This window comes from Aquarana catesbeiana, linkage group LG13 (genome assembly GCF_042186555.1).
Source record: "Aquarana catesbeiana isolate 2022-GZ linkage group LG13, ASM4218655v1, whole genome shotgun sequence".
NCBI classification, from domain to species: Eukaryota; Metazoa; Chordata; class Amphibia; order Anura; family Ranidae; genus Aquarana; species Aquarana catesbeiana.
The window spans coordinates 89923396-89943151 of record NC_133336.1 but is presented as its reverse complement, the minus strand read 5'-3'; the positions used below and the strand labels follow the sequence as shown (position 1 = coordinate 89943151).

At 42.5% G+C, this 19756-nt stretch overlaps 1 protein-coding gene across 1 annotated transcript in view; it reads left to right on the top strand.

The window, feature by feature from the left end:
* TTC6 (tetratricopeptide repeat domain 6) overlaps positions 1-19756 on the top strand; it is a 305088-nt gene that overhangs the window by 228011 nt on the left and 57321 nt on the right. The window contains exons 26-28 of the mRNA XM_073610036.1: positions 9304-9423; positions 10814-10887; positions 14771-14981. Coding sequence (XP_073466137.1) covers positions 9304-9423; positions 10814-10887; positions 14771-14981 — 405 coding nt within the window. The remainder of the gene's footprint in view (positions 1-9303; positions 9424-10813; positions 10888-14770; positions 14982-19756) is intronic.

The following is a 19756-nucleotide window of genomic DNA, read 5'->3' as shown; positions in this document are numbered from 1 at the left end:
AAAGTGAATACATCCCTCTCATTTTTGTAAACATTTTATTATAACTTTTCATGTGACAACACTGAAGAAATTACACTTTGATACAATGTAAAGTAGTGAGTGTTCAGCTTGTATAACAGTGTAAATTTGCTGTCCCATCAAAATAACTCAACACACAGCCATTAATGTCTAAACCGCTGGCAACAAAAGTGAGTACACCTCTAAGTGAAAATGTCCAAATTGAGCCCAAAGTATCAATATTTTGTGTGGCCACCATTATTTTCCAGCACTGCCTTAACCCTCTTGGGCATGGAGTTCATCAGAGCTTCACAGGTTGCCACTGGAGTCCTCTTCCACTCCTCCATGATGACATCACGGAGCTGGTGGATGTTAGAGACCTTGCGCTCCTCCACCTTTTGTCTGAGGATGCCCTGCAGATGCTCAATAGGGTTTAGGTCTGGAGACATGTTTGGCCAGTTATCACCTTTACCCTCAGCTTCTTTAGCAAGGCAGTGGTCATGTTGGAGGTGTGTTTGGGGTCGTTATCATGTTGGAATACTGCCCTGCGGCCCAGTCTCTGAAGGGTGGGGATTATGCTCTCCTTCAGCATGTCACAGTACATGTTGGCATTCATGGTTCCCTGAATGAACTGTAGCTCCCCAGTGCCAGCAGTACTAATGCAGCCTCAGACCATGACACTCCCACCACCATGCTTGACTGTAGGCAAGACACACTTGTCTTTGTACCCCTCACCTGGTTGCCGCCACACATGCTTGACACCATCTGAACCAAATACGTTTATCTTGGTCTCATCAGACCACAGAACTTGGTTCCAGTAATTCATGTTCTTAGTCTGCTTGTCTTCAGCAAACTGTTTGCGGGTTTTCTTTTGCATCATCTTTAGAAGAGGCTTCCTTATGGAACGACAGTCATGCAGACCAATTTGATGCAATGTGCGGCATATGGTCTGAGCACTGAGAGGCTGACCCCCCACCCCTTCAACCTCTGCAGCAATGCTGGCAGCACTCATATGTCTATTTCCCAAAGACAGCCTCTGGATATGACGCTGAGCACGTGCACTCAACTTTTTTGGTCGACCATGGCAAGGCCTGTTCTGAGTGGAACCTGTTCTGTTAAACCGCTGTATGGTCTTGTTCACCGTGCTGAAGCTCAGTTTCAGGGTCTTGGCAGTCTTCTTATAGCCTAGGCCATCTTTATGTAGAGCAACAGTTATTTTATTTAGATCCTCAGAGAGTTCTTTGCCATGAGGTGCTATGTTGAAATTCCAGTGACCAGTATAAGAGAGTGATAGCGATAACACCAAATTTAACACACCTGCTCCCCATTCACACCTGAGACCTTGTAACACTAGAGTCACATGACACCATGGAGGGAAAATGGCAATTGGGCCCAATTTGGACATTTTCACTTAGAGTTGTACTCACTTTTGTTGCCAGCGGTTTAGACATGAATGGCTTTGTGTTGAGTTATTTTGAGGGGACAGCAAATTTACACTGTTCTACAAGCTGTACACTCACTACTTTACAAAGCCAAGTGTAATTTCTTCAGTGTTGTCAAATGAAAAGATATAATAAAATATTTACAAAAATGTGAGGGATGTACTCACTTTTGTGAGATACTGTATATCCCAGAAGCCAATGGGTGGCTGGATATGATGTACCTCGCCACAGTGAGGTACAGTAGAAATGGACCTTTAGAGTGGCAAAGTAAGGTAAACAGTATAGGAGAAAAAAATTACTTCCGATGATTACTGGGAATGTAATAAGTAACACAGGGGAAAGCTTAAAGTGTCTGAAACTCCGCTTTAAAGTAAACCCTGCCCTACATTGACAAAATAAAAGGTTCACCTAATCCCCCCCCCCCCGCAGCTGTTTATATTCACCTTCTCTTTGCTCACCTGACACTCAGCTCGACCTCCAGGAGGAAGTCCAAGTTTACACAGGACTAAGGATTCTCTCTGGCTGCACCCCTTTTGCTAGGTGCCTGTGACAGTGGTGTGGAAAAATTGGGGGCACAAAACTGGGAATGCAAAGGAAAGGTGAGTATATGCAGCAGGGGAGGGTATAAGGGTATACGAGTATACAAGTATTTTACTTGTAAGTAAAAGTGCTTGTATAGTCAAAACCTTTCCTTCAGTTTTGGATACAGTATAGAAGACTTAAAATGGTTGTCAATTTATTTTTCTGTTGATGATATTCCTGTGTTCAAGGAAGAAGTGGGCAAGAGATTAGAAGCCCTCTTTGAGGCCTTCTTCGCCCTGGGGGGGGGGGGGGGGGGCTGTGGATACCCTTCACCGGGTTTCCAGGATGGATCTCCTTTCAGTTCATATAAGACAGATCCATTGGTTTATATATGCAGTCCTCGCAAGAAGTGTCTTTAGTGTATGCCCTTTGATGGGGAATGTTTGTTTGGCAAATCCTTGGCCCTTGGCTTAGCACTTGGAGTATCTGGACCTGATCTTGGATATGGCTCTGTCCAGGGATTTTCTTCCCCAGGAAAAATTGCAGTTTTTCTAGCTCTGACTGTTTCATGCTTCAGAAGTTTGTGGCAGGAGGATGGTAACTATGATTGAGCAGCACACATTCAGGTATGTATTAGAAGGCAAAACAGGTTCTATATAAATGGGTAACAGAGGAACAGAAAATTAAGACACACTGTTTAGGAAATAGAGCTATAGGAGTTCCTTTATGGGGGTTCATTTTCCATGCCTTGTAGATATATTCTTGCACCCTAGTTTAGCTGGGGTAGTTCTCAATGATAGTTCTCAATCAGTTTTATTACAGTCTATTACAGTCTGCTGCAGCAACCCTGCACTGTGCGCTGAAGCCAAATGCAGGTAATAGAATAAAACACTTGCAATGACCTGCATTTAGCTGTGCCCTTGTATATAGCAGACACACTGTTGTCACACTGTTGTCAGATGATCAGAGCAGGTGGGCATAACACAGGAGATTTCTGATGATCACCACGTCCCCAAAACCCCATCAATCAAGTAATATGAAAAAAAGCTTCAAGACTGCAGCCTGTGCATACAATATAATTACAATATATGCATATTTTAAGCCAAAGCTTTTTTAAAAGAGAAGGTTAGTTTTTGTTTTTTAGAAATATTACTTATCTATGTGGATGCAGCATTGGTCTGATGCCGCAGCTGTCCTCTGGCGGCTTCAACCCTGATCGCTCAATTCTCCATGAGCAGAGAGCTGTTGACTGTCGATCACTGACTCTCTTCTCTGCCCCTCCCCCCATGCTCACTGGAGTACTTGGCTGTGGAAGGGGCAGGAGCGGCTGGCTCAGGCTCTCATTGCCTCGGTGAGAGGCTGAGCCTGGTGCCGGTCCAGCCATTGCAATCTTTCCCCAGTCTGAATGCTGGTGACCATGCATCGCAATCTTTCCCCAGTCTGGACGGGCTCTCAGAACAAACTGCACTCCTATAACCCACAGCAGAAGTACAGCCAAACGAGCTTTGGCTGTACTTCTCCTTTAAAGAGTAATGAATTTCTCTTATTTGGATCCTTTTGTTCTGTTAAATATTTAATGGAAAGTTTTTTGTTATATCTGTTTGATAAGTACAAAGAATATCTACCAATCCTGCTAAAAATCTTGTCAGCTTATAGGCTGGTTTATTTTACCCTCCCCTCTGTAGGTGGCGCTGTGTTGCTGGCCTCTGTACAGAGGGAATGGAGGATGAGAGGAACATTGTTCCTTTGCAGCCTCTGTTGGGGTCAGCAGGGGAGCAGTAGTCTAACTTAAACCCTGCAACACTGGATGACCTCAGTGGCCATTTTTAGTGGGCGTAAAGCAGCAGTGGATAGAGCACAGACAGGATCCACGTTGGATAGGAACAAATTATTTAGCTCTAGGGAGAGGTTTCTTACAAGGAGGGACAGACTAAGGACACCACTGCCAGCTCTGCTACATCTTAAACTTTGGTGTGGTGATAAAGGTTTTAGATTAATTCCTTCAAGTGCACTACACTGCTACTCTGCCTTTCAGCCACCCATCAACTCAAATGCTACTCTGGTAATGTAAGCCTTTTTAGAGTGACAACCTTAGTGCTTGGACTACTCCAGGGTGCCACTAAATGTGCTGAGAACTTTTGCATCTGTGTTGACTGTGTTACTGAGAGACTGATTCCATAGTATTTGGAATTGTTAAGACAAGCACATCATGGACCCATCATGGTTAGCCTTGATGGCGGCCAATAACTTGCCTATAATGGTAGAAGGAATCATTTGGATGATGGTGGAGATATTTGCCTAGGTGGTGGAGTGGATATAAGTAGTGATGACCCACAGTCAGGTGATCCCCCCTGTACCCATGGTCTTAGGTATGAATGTCCTCAAGGACTTGGACCTGTCCCATCTGATAACCAAAATGAAATAATCTTGTGGCCACAATGAACACAGGGTAGTTTATCAAAATTTTATTTGGGCTTGCGAATTCTATCATAGAGAAAGCCAGCTACAGACAGAGCAAGTGGGCATTTTCTATATCATACACTGCCAAAACAAAAGTTGTTGTTAGCTCCACAGCAGAAAGTCATATGGTCACTCCCCATCGGGGCCCAGGGAAAGCTCCAGGGGCCTCTGTCAAGCCCCATTGAGACTTAGAGGTGCCCGGAGAATGGCTGACAGCTTGAACCCTTTCCAAGGTTCATTGGGGTAGGTGCTGGTTCAGTTATTCAACCTGTGGACCACCCCCATTCTCCTACCCAACCGGATGATAATAGCAGACTTTTACATAGTACCTAAGCACTACATTGCCTTGTCCCAACCTGTGGTCGAGGCTGTCTGTGCTCCTCTGCAAGCCTCTGTTTCTCCTAGAAGTTAACCAATACCATCGGTTGCTCGATCAGTATCATTTAGTTATCCTCTTCCAGGAGTTCCCACTGTCCCAACAGTGGCTGCTATACCAGCTGTTGGAAAAGCATCTATTGGTTTTTGCTGCTGGCCCTGAGGATTATGGGTGCACAGAAGCACTGGATCACCCCCTACAACACTGGTAATACTACGCTAATTCAGAAACTATACTGACACATACCGCCTGCTATATGACAAGAAGTCAAGGACTTGATTCGCAACATCCTTAAAAGCAGGATAGTGAGGGAGAGCCATAGTCCCTGGGCTGACCCTATTGTTCTAGTGTGCAAGAAGGACATCAGTCTGTATTTCCGTGTGAACTATCGTAAGCTCAATGCCTGTACTCATCGTGATGCCTATCCGTTGAGCAGCCCCTCATGGCCTTGGGCCAAGCCGGACATGGGTAGTGGCTACTGCAAGTTCCCAGTAAGAGAACAAGATTGAAAAAAGACCACTTTTACACCACTAGGACTTTATGAATTGAGCCGCATGCCTTTTGGGCTGACGAATGCCCCAGTAGCTTTCAGATGCTGTCGGAGCGATGCCTGGGAGATTACAACTTTGAAAAGTTTCTGATTTACCTGGAAGATACTGTCATCTTTTCTAAAGACCACATTAAGCATCTTTTCTGGATGTTCTCTAGTCTTTCTCAGTACAGGTTGAAGCTGAAGCCTAGAAAGTGCCCATTAATGCGGAAAAAGATTCAATATTTGGGACATGTCATTGAGGCCAGTGGAGTTTCCCAACCCCGCTAAAATCCACGTTTTGCAGAAATGGTATGTCCCTAAAAAACTGACTGAACTGTGTTCTTTCTTGGGGCTGGTGGGGTTCTATAGAATCCCTAATCATCCCTAAATTCACCCACATTGCTGCACCCCTTACTCCACATCAAAAGGGGTGGCTGTCGCCCTCCATCCTGGCTTTATGGCATGAACCACAATAACAAGCTTTTGACACCCTGAAACGATACACGATGTCAGTGCCTTTTCTGGCTTACATGGACTATAAGCCCTTCCAAGTTTATACAGATATAAGTCTGCAAGGCTTGAGCCATACTAGCCCAGGAACAGGATGGTTGCAAACGCAGTAATTGCATACGCAAGTCACAGCTCCGACCCTTGAAATGAAACCCTTATAACTACAGCTCATTCAAATTGAAGTTCTTGCTCCTTGTGTGGGCTATCACCGAGAAGTTCGCTGAATACTTTACTTACTGTTACTTTAATGTTTACACTGACCATAGTCCTTTAGCATACCTGGATTCAGTTAAATTAGGGATATTGGAGCATACCTGTTGAGCAATGGGACATTCTTGAGATCATGGTCCCCCAGTCGAAAATCCTTAAGATTTGCCATTTAGGTCAGTTTCACAATGAGGCTATTTTCAGGCATTTTAGCCTCTAAATAACACCTGAAAACCGCCTCCCATTAATTTCAATGTGACTTTTCACACTGGGGTTTTGTGTTTACAGGACTTTTCCTAACGTTCAACATCTTTGGGGGGGTTTCCCAAAACTCCCTGCCCATTGAAATGAATGAGCAGCGCTTCCAAATTGACTGAAAAGTGTTTCCGAAGTGCCGCAACACACGCGCTTTTAACCCCTTCTTCAGCCACTAGTGGGTGTTAAAAGTGCCCTGCTAGCGGCCGAAAAGCGCCGCTAAAGTGCCGCAAAAAGGACCCGAGCTGTAGCGCTAACGGCTGGGCTCTGCTATGTTAAAGTAGCCTTACTGCATGCAGTTATAAGGAATTTTGGGGTGAACTGCACAAAATCCCAAGTCAGGAGATACTTTTGGTGTCCAGGACTATCGGGTTAAGTACAACAAGCCTGCTACGCCTGCACCACATGTACCTTGCATAAAGCCATGCCAGAACAAACTACCCCAATGACAATCACCACATTGGAGCCTTTTAAACCTCTTACGATGGATTTCCTAACAGTGACAGCTTCTGCTTTGCTATGCCTTAGTGTTTGTGGCTCAGTTTTTGAAATTTGTTGTTGTGGAACCCACCAAAGATAAAATTGCCCTTACCAAAGCTAAGCTTTTCTGGAACCATGTGATACAGCCTTATGGGTGCCCTAGACGAGTTCTGATGGATTAAGGCCTTAACTTTGAGTCTCAGGTGTTTTCCAAACTATGCTGTCTGTGTGGAATCTGTAAGTCCCATGCTACTCTATACCACCCGTAGGCTAATGGGGTCTGTGAGCGCTCAGTTACACACTATTGAACATGCTACGGACACTGTAACTGGGGCTTTGGGAGAGCTGGTACCAACATGTGGGTGACGTTGTGTCGGCTTATAGTCATATGGTCCACTGGGCAACTGGGTACACGCCTTTTTTTTTTTTTATTGTTTGGGCATAGTGGGCAGTTGCCAGTGGACAGTAAATTCCCCACTATACGCCCAATAAATGGGTTCAGTAATAGTGGAAACAGCTAAAGAGGGCCAAGAAGGTAGTCCTAGAATGACACAGATTTAGCTGAGGATGCTGCCCTTGATATGCTGCCACTACCACTGGGGGAGTGTTCTTTAAAAATCCAAAGTTTGAGAGAGGTAGCAAATTGTAACCCAGATGGGAAACTACTTATTGAGCTGAGAAACAACCACTGTCACTTGTGCATGATGTGGTGACCGAAGGTCCTTAACCTGTCCCCTCTACTCAGATGCTGCTCCAGTAACGTAAGCCTTTTTAGAGTGGCAACCTTATTGGTGGCACTACTCCAATGTGCCGCTAACATTGCTGACAATCTCTGCATCTGTTTTGTGTGTGTTACTGGGACGCAGATACCATAGTGTTTGTAACTGTTAAAACAAGCATCTTACCATGGCTCTCCACATGTTATTTTTTACCTTCATCTAACCAAAAATAGTTGTGCAATTTTACTTAGTATCTGTGTGCCATTCATCCATATTGGGTGCAAACTAAAAGGTAAACTACTTAAAAAAAAATAACGAAATCCACATTGGTTCAATATAATATTGAAAAAAGTACCGTTTCGTCAATAAGACGGGGTACCTCCCTGAAAGCAGTTGACTATATGTAAAAGAAAAAAAAAGTTATGGTGGGACAAAGGGATGTCCCCGGAAAGCAATCAAAGGGAGGATCAACCACAGTATATTTTAAACAAACTATAAGGTTTTATTGATGAAATACAAATCACTGGTCAATCCAACCAGGGCGGTACTAGTACCCCATGAGTGGATGACGTTCCTACAATGTAACCATTCATAAATAAATACACTGTAATAATAAACAACGTTGTCAGATTTAAAAGACGCTGCACATAAGACCCCGCAGCTCCAAAAATGTAATCCCAACCCGGGAGGGATAATGGACAATGGTACTGCTATAAAATGTCCTGCACACTGTAGCTCCTTTCTTGTATTAAGGTGCTCTAATTCATTAAAAAATTATTTCCAAATAAGGACTTATACATGTTCATGCAACCATATGATCAAGAAAGAGATAAACAAACTTCCCTTTGTTTAGTATAGGAAAGGCCATAAAGAAATAGATAGACTTATTCAAGCATTCCAAAAAAGGTTCTCTGCTGCCATTGTTTGGTGAATTGATAATCAAGAAGATCCGGTCTTCCAAATGTTTTGCAATAGACACAGTACACTAGCTCTGAAAGTCACAGGTTCAGATAATATGGCAGGCTAGGAAGACCAAATTCGGCTGTATAGAACATTTGAAAAAAACAAGGCCATTCAATGGTGATTGCACTGGTTATCCTTAATTGGCTTACTATGAGTATCCAACAGTTCCGGCACGGTCAATTGCAGCCGTCTTGGCTAATGATACAGTTGAAAATGTAAATCCGGTCTCTAAATATTCAGCTATACATCCATCACACTAATTCTAAGTATCCTCATTCAGATAGTGTGGAAGGCTGTAGAGATCGTGATGACCTGTATGAAGCACAGAGAGGCATAGCCACTTCTGTGACCCAGAAGAGAAGTATGGCCTAAAAACCTTTGTCCATATTCTTCTTTTAACTAAGAATTATGTGTTTAAATGCAGCTGGTGTAAGTTCTGGAATTTGGTTTATATTCGTTTTCTTCAATCCCCTGCACAGCATCATGAGAGAGAGTCAGCAATGGAAGCAAGCAACTCTGCGGTATTGCACATAACAGGGTGACGAGGGGAGGGGAGGAAAGGGTTATGACTTATCAGTGCAGGTCAAGCATCTGGCTATGCTATCTGGCTGTGCTGTATGCATCTAAGATCTGGCTGCAAAGAATAACAGATTCCTTGGCAGGTAAAACAACTACCATATACAGTATGTATTTTAACTAAGCTGCTTCTCTGGAGTTTAGCTTTAAGTGTATTCCTGCCTTTCTTGAAGGACACACATTTTTATTGCTTGGTTCATACTATCAGATATATAATAAAAAGTAGAAGTAATGTTTGATTCCTCTGTTCTACATGTTTTCCAGGCTTTGAAAGATTATGCTATTGTACTTCTTCTGGGAGGATGGAAAGAAGCTGATGTTAAAGTTCTTGTTAATCGTGGATTGCTGTACCTTGAGCTTCATGACTATGCCAATTCATTGGAGGTACCAAGTCATAAAAATCCTGACTGTGGAATGTTAATGTATTTCTGTGTGAATGGAGATGTGTGGAAGATTCTGTCAAAGAGTGTTAACGGGTAATCATTTTACGTATAGCTATTATTACGCATTGTATGGGGCACACATTCTGTATCTAACATAAGAATTCCAGACAAGTATTTAAATGTATCCATATTGTGTTTGGTATGAAAAAACGTGTGTGCTATCTGATCATCATTATGACACAATATGTAGTTTTCCATACACTGATAGTATCATAGCGTCAATTCAGTTGGGTCCCAATCCTACTTCTGTCAGCATTACCTGCCCTATTTATTGACAATGTAAGTTGGTGGCCATGCAGGAAAGCAACATGGGAGGGTATATGAGGAAAATAACGAATGGGATCTTGGGAAGAAGGAGGCTGCACAATGCAAAACGCATAGTAAAGAAGAATGAAAGGTGCTAAAGAATTGCATCTTTGGTGTAATGGTATGTCCTTCAACCCACCAGGCCCATATCCAGCTAGGTTTAGTTGGTGGGATTGGCAATATCTAGATAGCTGTTACAAATAATGTACAACTAAGATGATCACCTCTAAATGCCAATATACTGGCAGGAAAGTAGATGGCCAACGTTAGAGGAAATACCCTCTTAGACTGTTGTCACTGGATGTCCCAGTTAGAAGATTTTCCTTCATGTCCTGTTCTAGTGGTTACCATATCATCAAAATAGAATGTTCATTTTCACAGCAGGTTCACAAACAACAAAAAATGCATGACTGATTCTTACTCTTCCTTACTCCGTTCAAGGTTACAAAAACATTTTGGATTTAGATAAGCTTTAGGCAGTAATTTTCAGCATTGCCTGGAATGTTACTTTAACTACTTCAATGCCAGGCACTTTCACCCACTTCCTGCCCAGGCCAATTTTCAGCATTTTTTTTAACACAAATTGAGCTTTCTTTTAGTGGTATTTAATCACCACTTGTTTTTTTTTTTTATTATTGCTTGCTGAACAAACGAAAGAAGAAAGAAATTTTGAAAAAAAAATGTTTTCTCTAGTTTCTGTTCTAAAATTTTGCAAATAAATATTTTTTTCCTTCACTGATGGGCACTGAAAGACTGCACATGCTAACAAATTGTTGGGACAGAAAAGGCTTTCTCTAAACTTCATTCTTGCCTGGCAGCATCTGGGACAAATGTTAGGTTTAAACCTATGCTTTTATGTTCTGTTATTTACTAAACTTAAAATAAACACATCTGCCTCAGTGGGGACTGCTTGGCAAATATATGGAGAGAGAGATCAAGGGAACCTTAGCCAAATCGCCTGACATAAACATTACATAATATAAAATACTTATGGAGTATACTAACCAGCACCTTTTTGTTAATAGGACTTCAAAGCTGTGGCTAGGAAAACTCCTGGAGACATAAAGATCCATCAGGTGATAGGAGACTGCCATCACAGGTATTAACACCCTTTTGTTTGTTTATTATGTAATACATAATACAAAATCATTTTTTAAGTACTTATCCATATTTGATCTGTACTTCCTGGTACAAAATCATCTACTATCGTTCCATATGATTTCCAGCTACTTGTGGCTCTAAAATCTATCTTTGTTTGGACAGCTGATATAGTTACACAGACTAGTTCTTTTTTTCTGTACCTCTGATTGCTCTGTGGACTGAGATCTGCAATATCAGATTTTGCTTGTAGCAATACTTACTGGTGAAATTCGGTGTTGTACTGCAATCATAAAGTACAGTGGTTCTCTAAGGAAACCATTGTCATTTTCTGAATAGAGCTCACTTTGCCAAGTAGAATAATCAACAACGGATCATGTATTTAGGGAAATATATACTGTATATTAAAAAAAGCAAAAAACAGAGATATTGGTCTTTAACGGTTGGCAACTGTAATCCCAATCACAGTACTCAGTCAAATAATATGGGAAATAATATGCTATCTTCTATATCAGCCCTCAAAAATTCCTCTCGCCTGCTAGCATTTAGCGAATGGATACTTGGGTAGGGCGAGTGGAGCAGACAGAAGCAGCCAGGATGCTGCTGAGGGAGGAAAAGAGGTGCCCGGTGGATGCTGAGGGGATAACGCCCATCCGTCCTGGCTTTCTGGCAATATCTGCTCTCCCCTCTCCTCGATGCAGACACCGATCGCACAATTTTCAGGCCAGCTCTGCCCTCCACCTTCCGCTCCTGCTCCCGCTTTTTGCCTCGGTCTCAGCAGCTCTCCTGGTAAGGAATCCTGTGGCCCCATCATGTTTTCGTTTGGAGAGTCAGCTTTTTTGTGTGAGCGCCAGGCACCCAGGGCATATGCCCCACATTTGCTGGTGGGTGTCCCGGCACCGCAACCGCCCACATTGCTTTTGTTCCAGTCCGAGGTGTCTTCTTTCTCTGACTGTCGGGACTGTAGCATGGAGCCGAGTAAAGTGCAGTGAAACTTCTCCTCGGCTCTGTGCTACAGTCCCGACAGGCGGAGCTCTGTCAGCAGCACTGTGCTGAAGAAAAAAAAATACCAATCAGGACAGTGCAGACTGCATTCTATATTTCCAAGAGGTGACAGAGCCGGGGGGGGGGGGGTTGTGAGAGAGCTAGGGGGGGATTTGTAAGAGAGCTGGGGGGGGATGAGTGAGAGAGCTGGGGGGGATTTGTAAGAGAGCTGGGGGGATTTGTAAGAGATCTGGGGGGATTTGTGAGAGAGCTGGGGGGGATTTGTAAGAGAGCTGGGTGGGATTAGTGAGAGAGCTGGGTGGGATTAGTGAGAGAGCTAGGGGGTATTAGTGAGAGAGCTGGGGGGATTTGTGAGAGAGCTGGGGGGTAACATTGGTGAGGGAGCTGGGGGGTAACATTGGTGAGAGAGCTGGGGGGTATTAGTGAGAGAGCTGGGGGGGTATTAGTGAGAGAGTTGGGGGGATTTGTGAGAGAGCTGGGTGGGATTAGTGAGAGAGCTGGGGGGTAACATTGGTGAGAGAGCTGGGGGGGTATTAGTGAGAGAGCTGGAGGGGGGATTTGTAAGAGAGCTGGGTGAGATTAGTGAGAGAGCTGGGGGGTAACATTGGTGAGAGAGCTGGGGGGTATTAGTAAGAGAGCTGGGGGGTAGCATTAGTGAGAGAGCTGGGGGGTAACATTAGTGAGAGAGCTGGGGGGGTAACATTAGTGAGGGAGCTGGGGGGCATTATTGAGAGAGTTAGGAGGGTGGCATTGGTGAGAGAACTGGGGGGGACATTGGTGATAGAGCTGGGGGGAATTTGTGAGAGTTAAGAGACCTGGGGGGCATTTGCAATCATACCTGTGTATGATCTGGATAAAATATGATCATTTACGAGGGCGTTTAGGGGCAGGGAACTGGTGGCAAGTAACTCTTAAGGCCTGGCAAGTAGCTCAGGACTTGAAATTTTGAGCCCTGTTTTATATATATATATATATATATATATATATATATATATATATATATATATATATATATAATTCTTATTAGAAATGTCATATTTGTGATACATGCACATTGTATATGTGCTTGAAATAATATAAGTGTGTATATTAATTATTATTAATTATATTAGTGAGAGAGCTGAGGGGGTATTAGTGAGAGAGCTGGGGGTAGCATTAGTAAGAGAGCTGGGGGGTAGCATTAGTGAGAGAGCTGGGGGGTAACATTAGTGAGAGAGCTGGGGGGTAACATTAGTGAGGGAGCTGGGGGGCATTATTGAGAGAGTTAGGAGGGTGGCATTGGTGAGAGAACTGGGGGGGACATTGGTGATAGATCTGGGGGGAATTTGTGAGAGTTAAGAGACCTGGGGGGCATTTGCAATCATACCTGTGTATGATCTGGATAAAATATGATCATTTACGAGGGCGTTTAGGGGCAGGGCAACTGGTGGCAAGTAACTCTTAAGGCCTGGCAAGTAGCTCAGGACTTGAAATTTTGAGCCCTGTTCTATATATATATATATATATATATATATATATATATATATATATATATAATTCTTATTAGAAATGTCATATTTCTGATACATGCACATTGTATATGTGCTTGAAATAATATAAGTGTGTATATTAATTATTATTAATTATATTAGTGAGAGAGCTGAGGGGGTATTAGTGAGAGAGCTGGGGGGGGATTTGTGAGAGAGCTTGGTGGGATTAGTGAGAGAGCTGGGGGGTATTAGTGAGAGAGCTGGAGGGGGGATTTGTAAGAGAGCTGGGTGGGATTAGTGAAAGAGCTGGGGGGTATTAGTGTGAGAACTGGTGGGTAGCATTAGTGAGAGAGCTGGGGGGTAACATTAGTGAGAGAGCTGGGGGGGTAACATTAGTGAGAGAGCTGGGGGGGCATTATTGAGAGAGTTAGGAGGGTGGCATTGGTGAGAGAACTGGGGGGGGGGCATTGGCGATAGAGCTGGGGGGAATTTGTGAGAGTTAAGAGACCTGGGGGGCATTTGCAATCATGGCGTACCTGTGTATGATCTGGATAAAATATGATAATTTACGAGGGCGTTTAGGGGCAGGGCAACTGGTGGCAAGTAACTCTTAAGGCCTGGCGAGTAGCTCAGGACTTGAAATTTTGAGCCCTGTTCTATATATATATCATTCTTATTAGAAATGTCATATTTGTGATACATGCACATTGTATATGTGCTTGAAACAATATAAGTGTGTATATTAATCACAACACATTTAGCAGTACCGTTAGGACCCCTGAGGAAGTTTTTGGCGAAACGCGTAGCGATTCCTACTAGTGATGGTACATTGATCCCTGGGTATGGCCTGTTATAAGGAAGAAGTCCTTTATCTGACTCTCTATTACTAGATGCTTATCAAGTGGGCCAACCAGACAGGTCTTTTTGTATATATGTGCACACCATATTAGCCATCCAGCCTATGGGGGAATGTTACATATTATAGACTGCGCATACTTTTTGACATGTTTTTACTATGTCATTTTAATCATGTTGTCAAATAAACTTTGTATACTTTTATAAATTTGAGTACTCTACTTTTTCCTCACTTGGGATTACAGTTGACAACAGTTAAAGTCCAATACTTTCAACTCTTATATACTGTATATTAATACACTCTACATAAGACAACTGAGTTTTTTGGCAACTGAATCTATTTTTCTGATCAGGTGGTAATTATAACGGTGATACTAACATTTTGGAGTGTTCAGAAATCAGATGTTTGTATTTGTCAAAGTGTGGTGTAAGAAGCGGTGTTACATTGTTAGCTATAAGGACCTAACATGCTTTGAAATTTAGCCCGTAAACGGTATCTTTTTCAAACTGCTTTCATCATTCAGAGATTTAACATTTACACATTTCTTGTGACAGACTTCAGCAGTACGAAGAGGCTGTGCAGGCATTTAACCAGGTGCTGCAGCTAAACCCCTTGTCTCCAGAAGGATACATTGGCCGTGGCAATGCCTACATGGAATATGGCCATAAAGAGGGATTCAGATATGCTCAGATTGATTTTGTGAAGGCTCTTCATCTGAATCCTATGTGCACTGCTGCTCGGATTTGCCTGGGTTATAACTTACAGGTGAGAGATATCTATATGGCTGTTATTCCCCAATGTACAGTCTTATGTGAAGGCAGGTGCATTTCAACTATCACTGATTGCCTCATTAAAAAGCCCAGTATATGCTAATGTCTAACTGGAAATATTCAGATTCAAACTGTAATCTGTGTAAAGCAGTGTAGAAGGCACAACATAAAACTTGATTGCCCCCTGTAGACATCACTTACATTTGTCTGGATTAGTCACCCATTAATTTATATGTGACATATACAGTATAACCTAGGAAACATTTCCAAGAATTTGGGATTGGGCGGCAGATTACCCGGAAGTGACGTACGGATATACTCATGGAGAATACGCCTTGCTGTATTGTTTTTAATGTGAGTAACAATATGCTTTTTTTAATAAAATACCCCTAAAAGACTATATTGCACTATCGGAGCCCCTTTTGTTTGTATACTGCCACCAAGGAGGAGGCTAGGTGGACATCCCGGGATTACATCTAAGGAAGTATTGCCAAACATCCAGTTCCCAGGGCAGCGTTCATCATAGAGTGGATCCCTAAAGTTAAGAGGAGATATAAGGATCCCCTAAAGATATTCATCCAATGCTCTTACCTTACAGCAGTAAGGTGAGAGGCCTGTGAGCACTGACGTGTCACATATATTATAAGAAGACACACCAATCACCAGTCATTTTCACCATTTGAATGTGCAAGAAGTAGAGCACCTTCACTTTCATCTTTTGCACTTTTGGCATATATTGTCATCACAGGGACTATATATTCACCACTTATATTTATTGCATCAGTCACTTTACTAGCATGTAATATTTATGGACACTCAGAAGTAATATTTATTCACAAATTTATTCACGGATATATGTATTTATGTTTATTGAGATATATTATTGTTTCGTTTTTTCACAATATTGTGCACAGTGCAATATCATATTTATTTCAAACACTTAGAGCTACGGATTTTGCTTTTTGGTGTTTGCAGCAGTCTTATTCACTTCCATTATTGTTATTGATAGCACAGGAGTACCATTTACCTATTTCCAAGAAGTGATAAGAGGTGGTCTTTTAATGTGCTATATGGCACATCACATTCAATCTTACTGATTCCTAGCTGCAGATAACTCTCTGGCTGCTGATATAGGTCCTACACAGTAATGTCAGCAACCAGTATCCATACCACATTCTAATACAGACAAAACATGGGCAACTCTCAGCTGATATTGAGTAGAATTATTCTTTAAATCATATGCTCATACGCTTTTTACACAGTTGGCATTAACTGCGGTTACAGAAATGAATTTTGCAATTTTTTGGTGAATGCTATGGTACCTTGAATCTTTTATATCAGGACTTGTGCCAGTCCACGTAAGAATGTTTGGTTATCCTTTTTTTATGTCAGTAACAACTACTGAAATTCTGCTCATGACCTGAGTTCTGCAGGCTGAAGTTTCTGTATTAAATATTGTTGATTTCAATAAAGAAAAAATTTGGCTGACAATTTGTGGTGAGGAAACTCCAACAATACAGTAGAGCACTACTGACATGTACAGCAAAATGTTATAGGGATCTGTTGAGCTGGGTAAGGAATCTAGGAGCAGAACCAAAAGTTCTGCTCAAAGTTCAAATTATTGAAGGGCCTTGATACCGTCTGTGACAATGATAGGTCCTGCTGCGCGTGAGTATAGGAAAAAGACACACATGCTTCACTAATGCAGAGTGTTGTGCTCCAGAGTGTTTTGGGACTGAGTGGAGAAAACTGGGTATTCAGTTTTCTCTGGGTTTTGTAATCCTGAATCAGAGCCTGGAGCTTGAAAGCTTTAAAGAGTCAGAGGTGTTCTATTTAAGAGTCTGCACTCCATTTTGGAGGGATTCTATGTCCTCTGAGAAAGTTGAGATGGCTAAGAGAGTCTGGAAAACTGACAGAGTCTAGGAGAATGAGAAAGCTGGGACAACTAGATGAGTCCATGGGACTGAGGGAATCAGTAAATTTCAGGTGAGTAAAAGAACCCGGGGTGTCAAGAGAACCTCTACAGAGAGGCCAAGAGTGGGCCTGTAGAACTTAAAAATGTGACTAAAAAAGTCAGGAACGCCCAGAAATCTAGAAAAAGCTGGGATGTCTGAGAGACCAGTGACAAGAGCAAGGAAGCTGCTGAAGGAGAGAATTGGTATTTTTGTTATCCATTTTTCCTGTGTAAAACCGAAATCCTAAATGTGGTTAACCACAGTGTTGAACTTTTCTTTTAATTTTAAATAAAAGTGGGCTGGCAAGTCCAAAAAACTACAGTTCAAACTGGCATGGGGTCACTAAAAAGGCATCTACCACTAAGCTAAACATCCCTGATGTGTAAGGTCTAAGCATCAGATTCAACCATACTCAGTGCCATTTCCATAAGAGTGTCATCTACCTGTTGCAACATACAAATGGAGAACTCTTAATATAGAAGGTATAGAACATTAAAGGAGAGAGATACAATAAAAGGGAATACGAGTAAGAAAAAAAGAGGAAAGAGAATAAAAAGAAGTAAGCTGTTCCCTCAGCTAGGGACCGGCCCAACCACCTCTGCTGACATTTCATGCTCCCTATCAATGTGTTAATGGTCAGTCTGAAGGCCTCATAAGTGTACCATACATTATAAAAAAAATGACTTGTGTGCATGTGTACTGTAGGTTTCTTGCAAGTGCCAGAGGAACGCAGTTTACCTCTAAAGTCAGAGACATCAATGGGAAAGTAATGAATAGGATATTCAGGTCAAAAAGACCACATTCTGATCCTTTCAATGAGCTCCTTCCAACAAGCTCCTGATAGCTTGAAGTAAACCTGTTCTCCATTACTGGGCCAGAACCTAATCTTAAAAGCCAGAGTAGTTTAAAGGACCCTTAGTCCTGAACATATCAATGCAGTTATTAAAGGCTTATCATATTCCATTGTAAAATTAAAGTAGAATTCCAGCCTAACACTGAGTTATAAAAATCCCTCCTCCTTCTACCTATACTGATGTGCATACTTACCTATTTTAGTATGCTCAGGTCCAGTCTCCTGATTCCTTGTGTCAGTCAGCGTTGGTCGCAGGGGAGAGAAGGGAGTGCTCAGCAACGGCTGGGAATTCTGGAAGCCGTGATGTCACTCGCAGGCTTCCATGTTCCAGACTGTGTCAGCGCTCCCTCCTCTCCCCGGCACCTGCTACTGACTGACACCAGGGAGCTGGAGCTGCTAATCATTTGACAGGACCAGAGCAAACTAAAAATAGGCGGGGGGAGGGAAATTTATAAGAGTAATTAGTGTTAGGCTAGAATTCTACTTTAAATAGTCAGAAATGTATTTTCTTAATTGTACATTACAGGACATAGGAGAAGTATTCACAAAGGTAGGGTTATGCTTCTGCTTTAAGGAAATTGAACACTGGCAAAGGAGCTGTTTTTACAGCCTGATTATACCCCTCCCACTCCCAGCATGGCTTATCTTTTTGAGAATGGATATCGTCTCTCCTCTTTGAGAAGCTAATTGTTTTTTTCTTTTTTCTACTAACACATTTCTACAGTTGCTGCAGAGCCAATGGGGCTCATTTTTGCAGCTTTAGCCCTGGAGTCTGTGCATGCTGTGATGAACCAGGGATTCAGCCATTATGTGAACCTGGTTGTGCTGGTTAGGGGTTAATCTCAGGAGCACTGGGCTGCGCCACTATCTGGTGCAGTCTAGTGGCAGATGAGGGTGCGATGCCAATTTTTCTTTAAACAATTTGCCACCATTGGATGTCTCGTTGCCCTTGGTACAGGAACCCCCACTCCACACGACCCCATACCTCGCCATGCTTACTGGGCTCCATGGCCCCTGGACTGGAATGGCTTCTTGGGATTTTCAGCATCAGGCATCATTTTCAATTATTTGCAAGGCTGCCACCGAGTCTTTAAGCTATACCAGGTGGACGTCCAGACCTCAGCTGATGCTGGATTTGGTAACAAAATTGTTCAAATGGCTCTGTAATTTGTAGAGCCCTCTCTGTTAACTAAATGGTTCTTGCTGGCCTATTAGGTTTTATTTGCTGTGTTACCCACTGCTGAGTTGGACTGTTGGACATCCCTAGGTACCTGAATACTTCTCACGTGTCCTGTAATATACGATTAAGAAAACTGGATTTTTGACTCTTTTATTACAGGACACGTCCCCCTTCTCTGCTTGCTATAAAAGTGGGATTAGTTCTACTGGGCTGTTTGCCAGTGCCAATCTCCTAAAGACATAAGCATAGCCCTAGTTCCTTGAATACTTAAAATTGTTCCGTAATGTACTCCAAAAAAAGGATTTTATTGTATTCCAAAAATTATTTCTTTCACCCCTTCCTGAATCTTACAATTGAGAGGACATACTTGCATGAGTAGAGTACAGACCGTCTTCTATAATTTATACCTGGAGCCCTTGCGCTGGGACTGTTCATGTCCTGGCTGTCATCCAAAGCTTAGGAAGTGTTGAAGCTTCTAGACTTAACACAGCAGCACAGCATCCCAGTGGGGAATACTATTTCTGTGGTTAGGAGGGGTAAATTTCTCTCTGATCTGGAGAGCTATGCTTGCACATGCGATGAGGTGATCCTTGCTAGGCAGGTCAAATGGTAGAGGCCAGAAGTTCGGCTCAGGGCTGACAACATTACCTAATAAATAATTAAATGGTTATAGACAAGATAATCAGTGATGTTATGATCCATAAGAATAAGATAATCTACTAAAGATATGAATCTTACTATACATTTATGCTAAAAATACCAGGGACGTGCGGTGAGGTCAG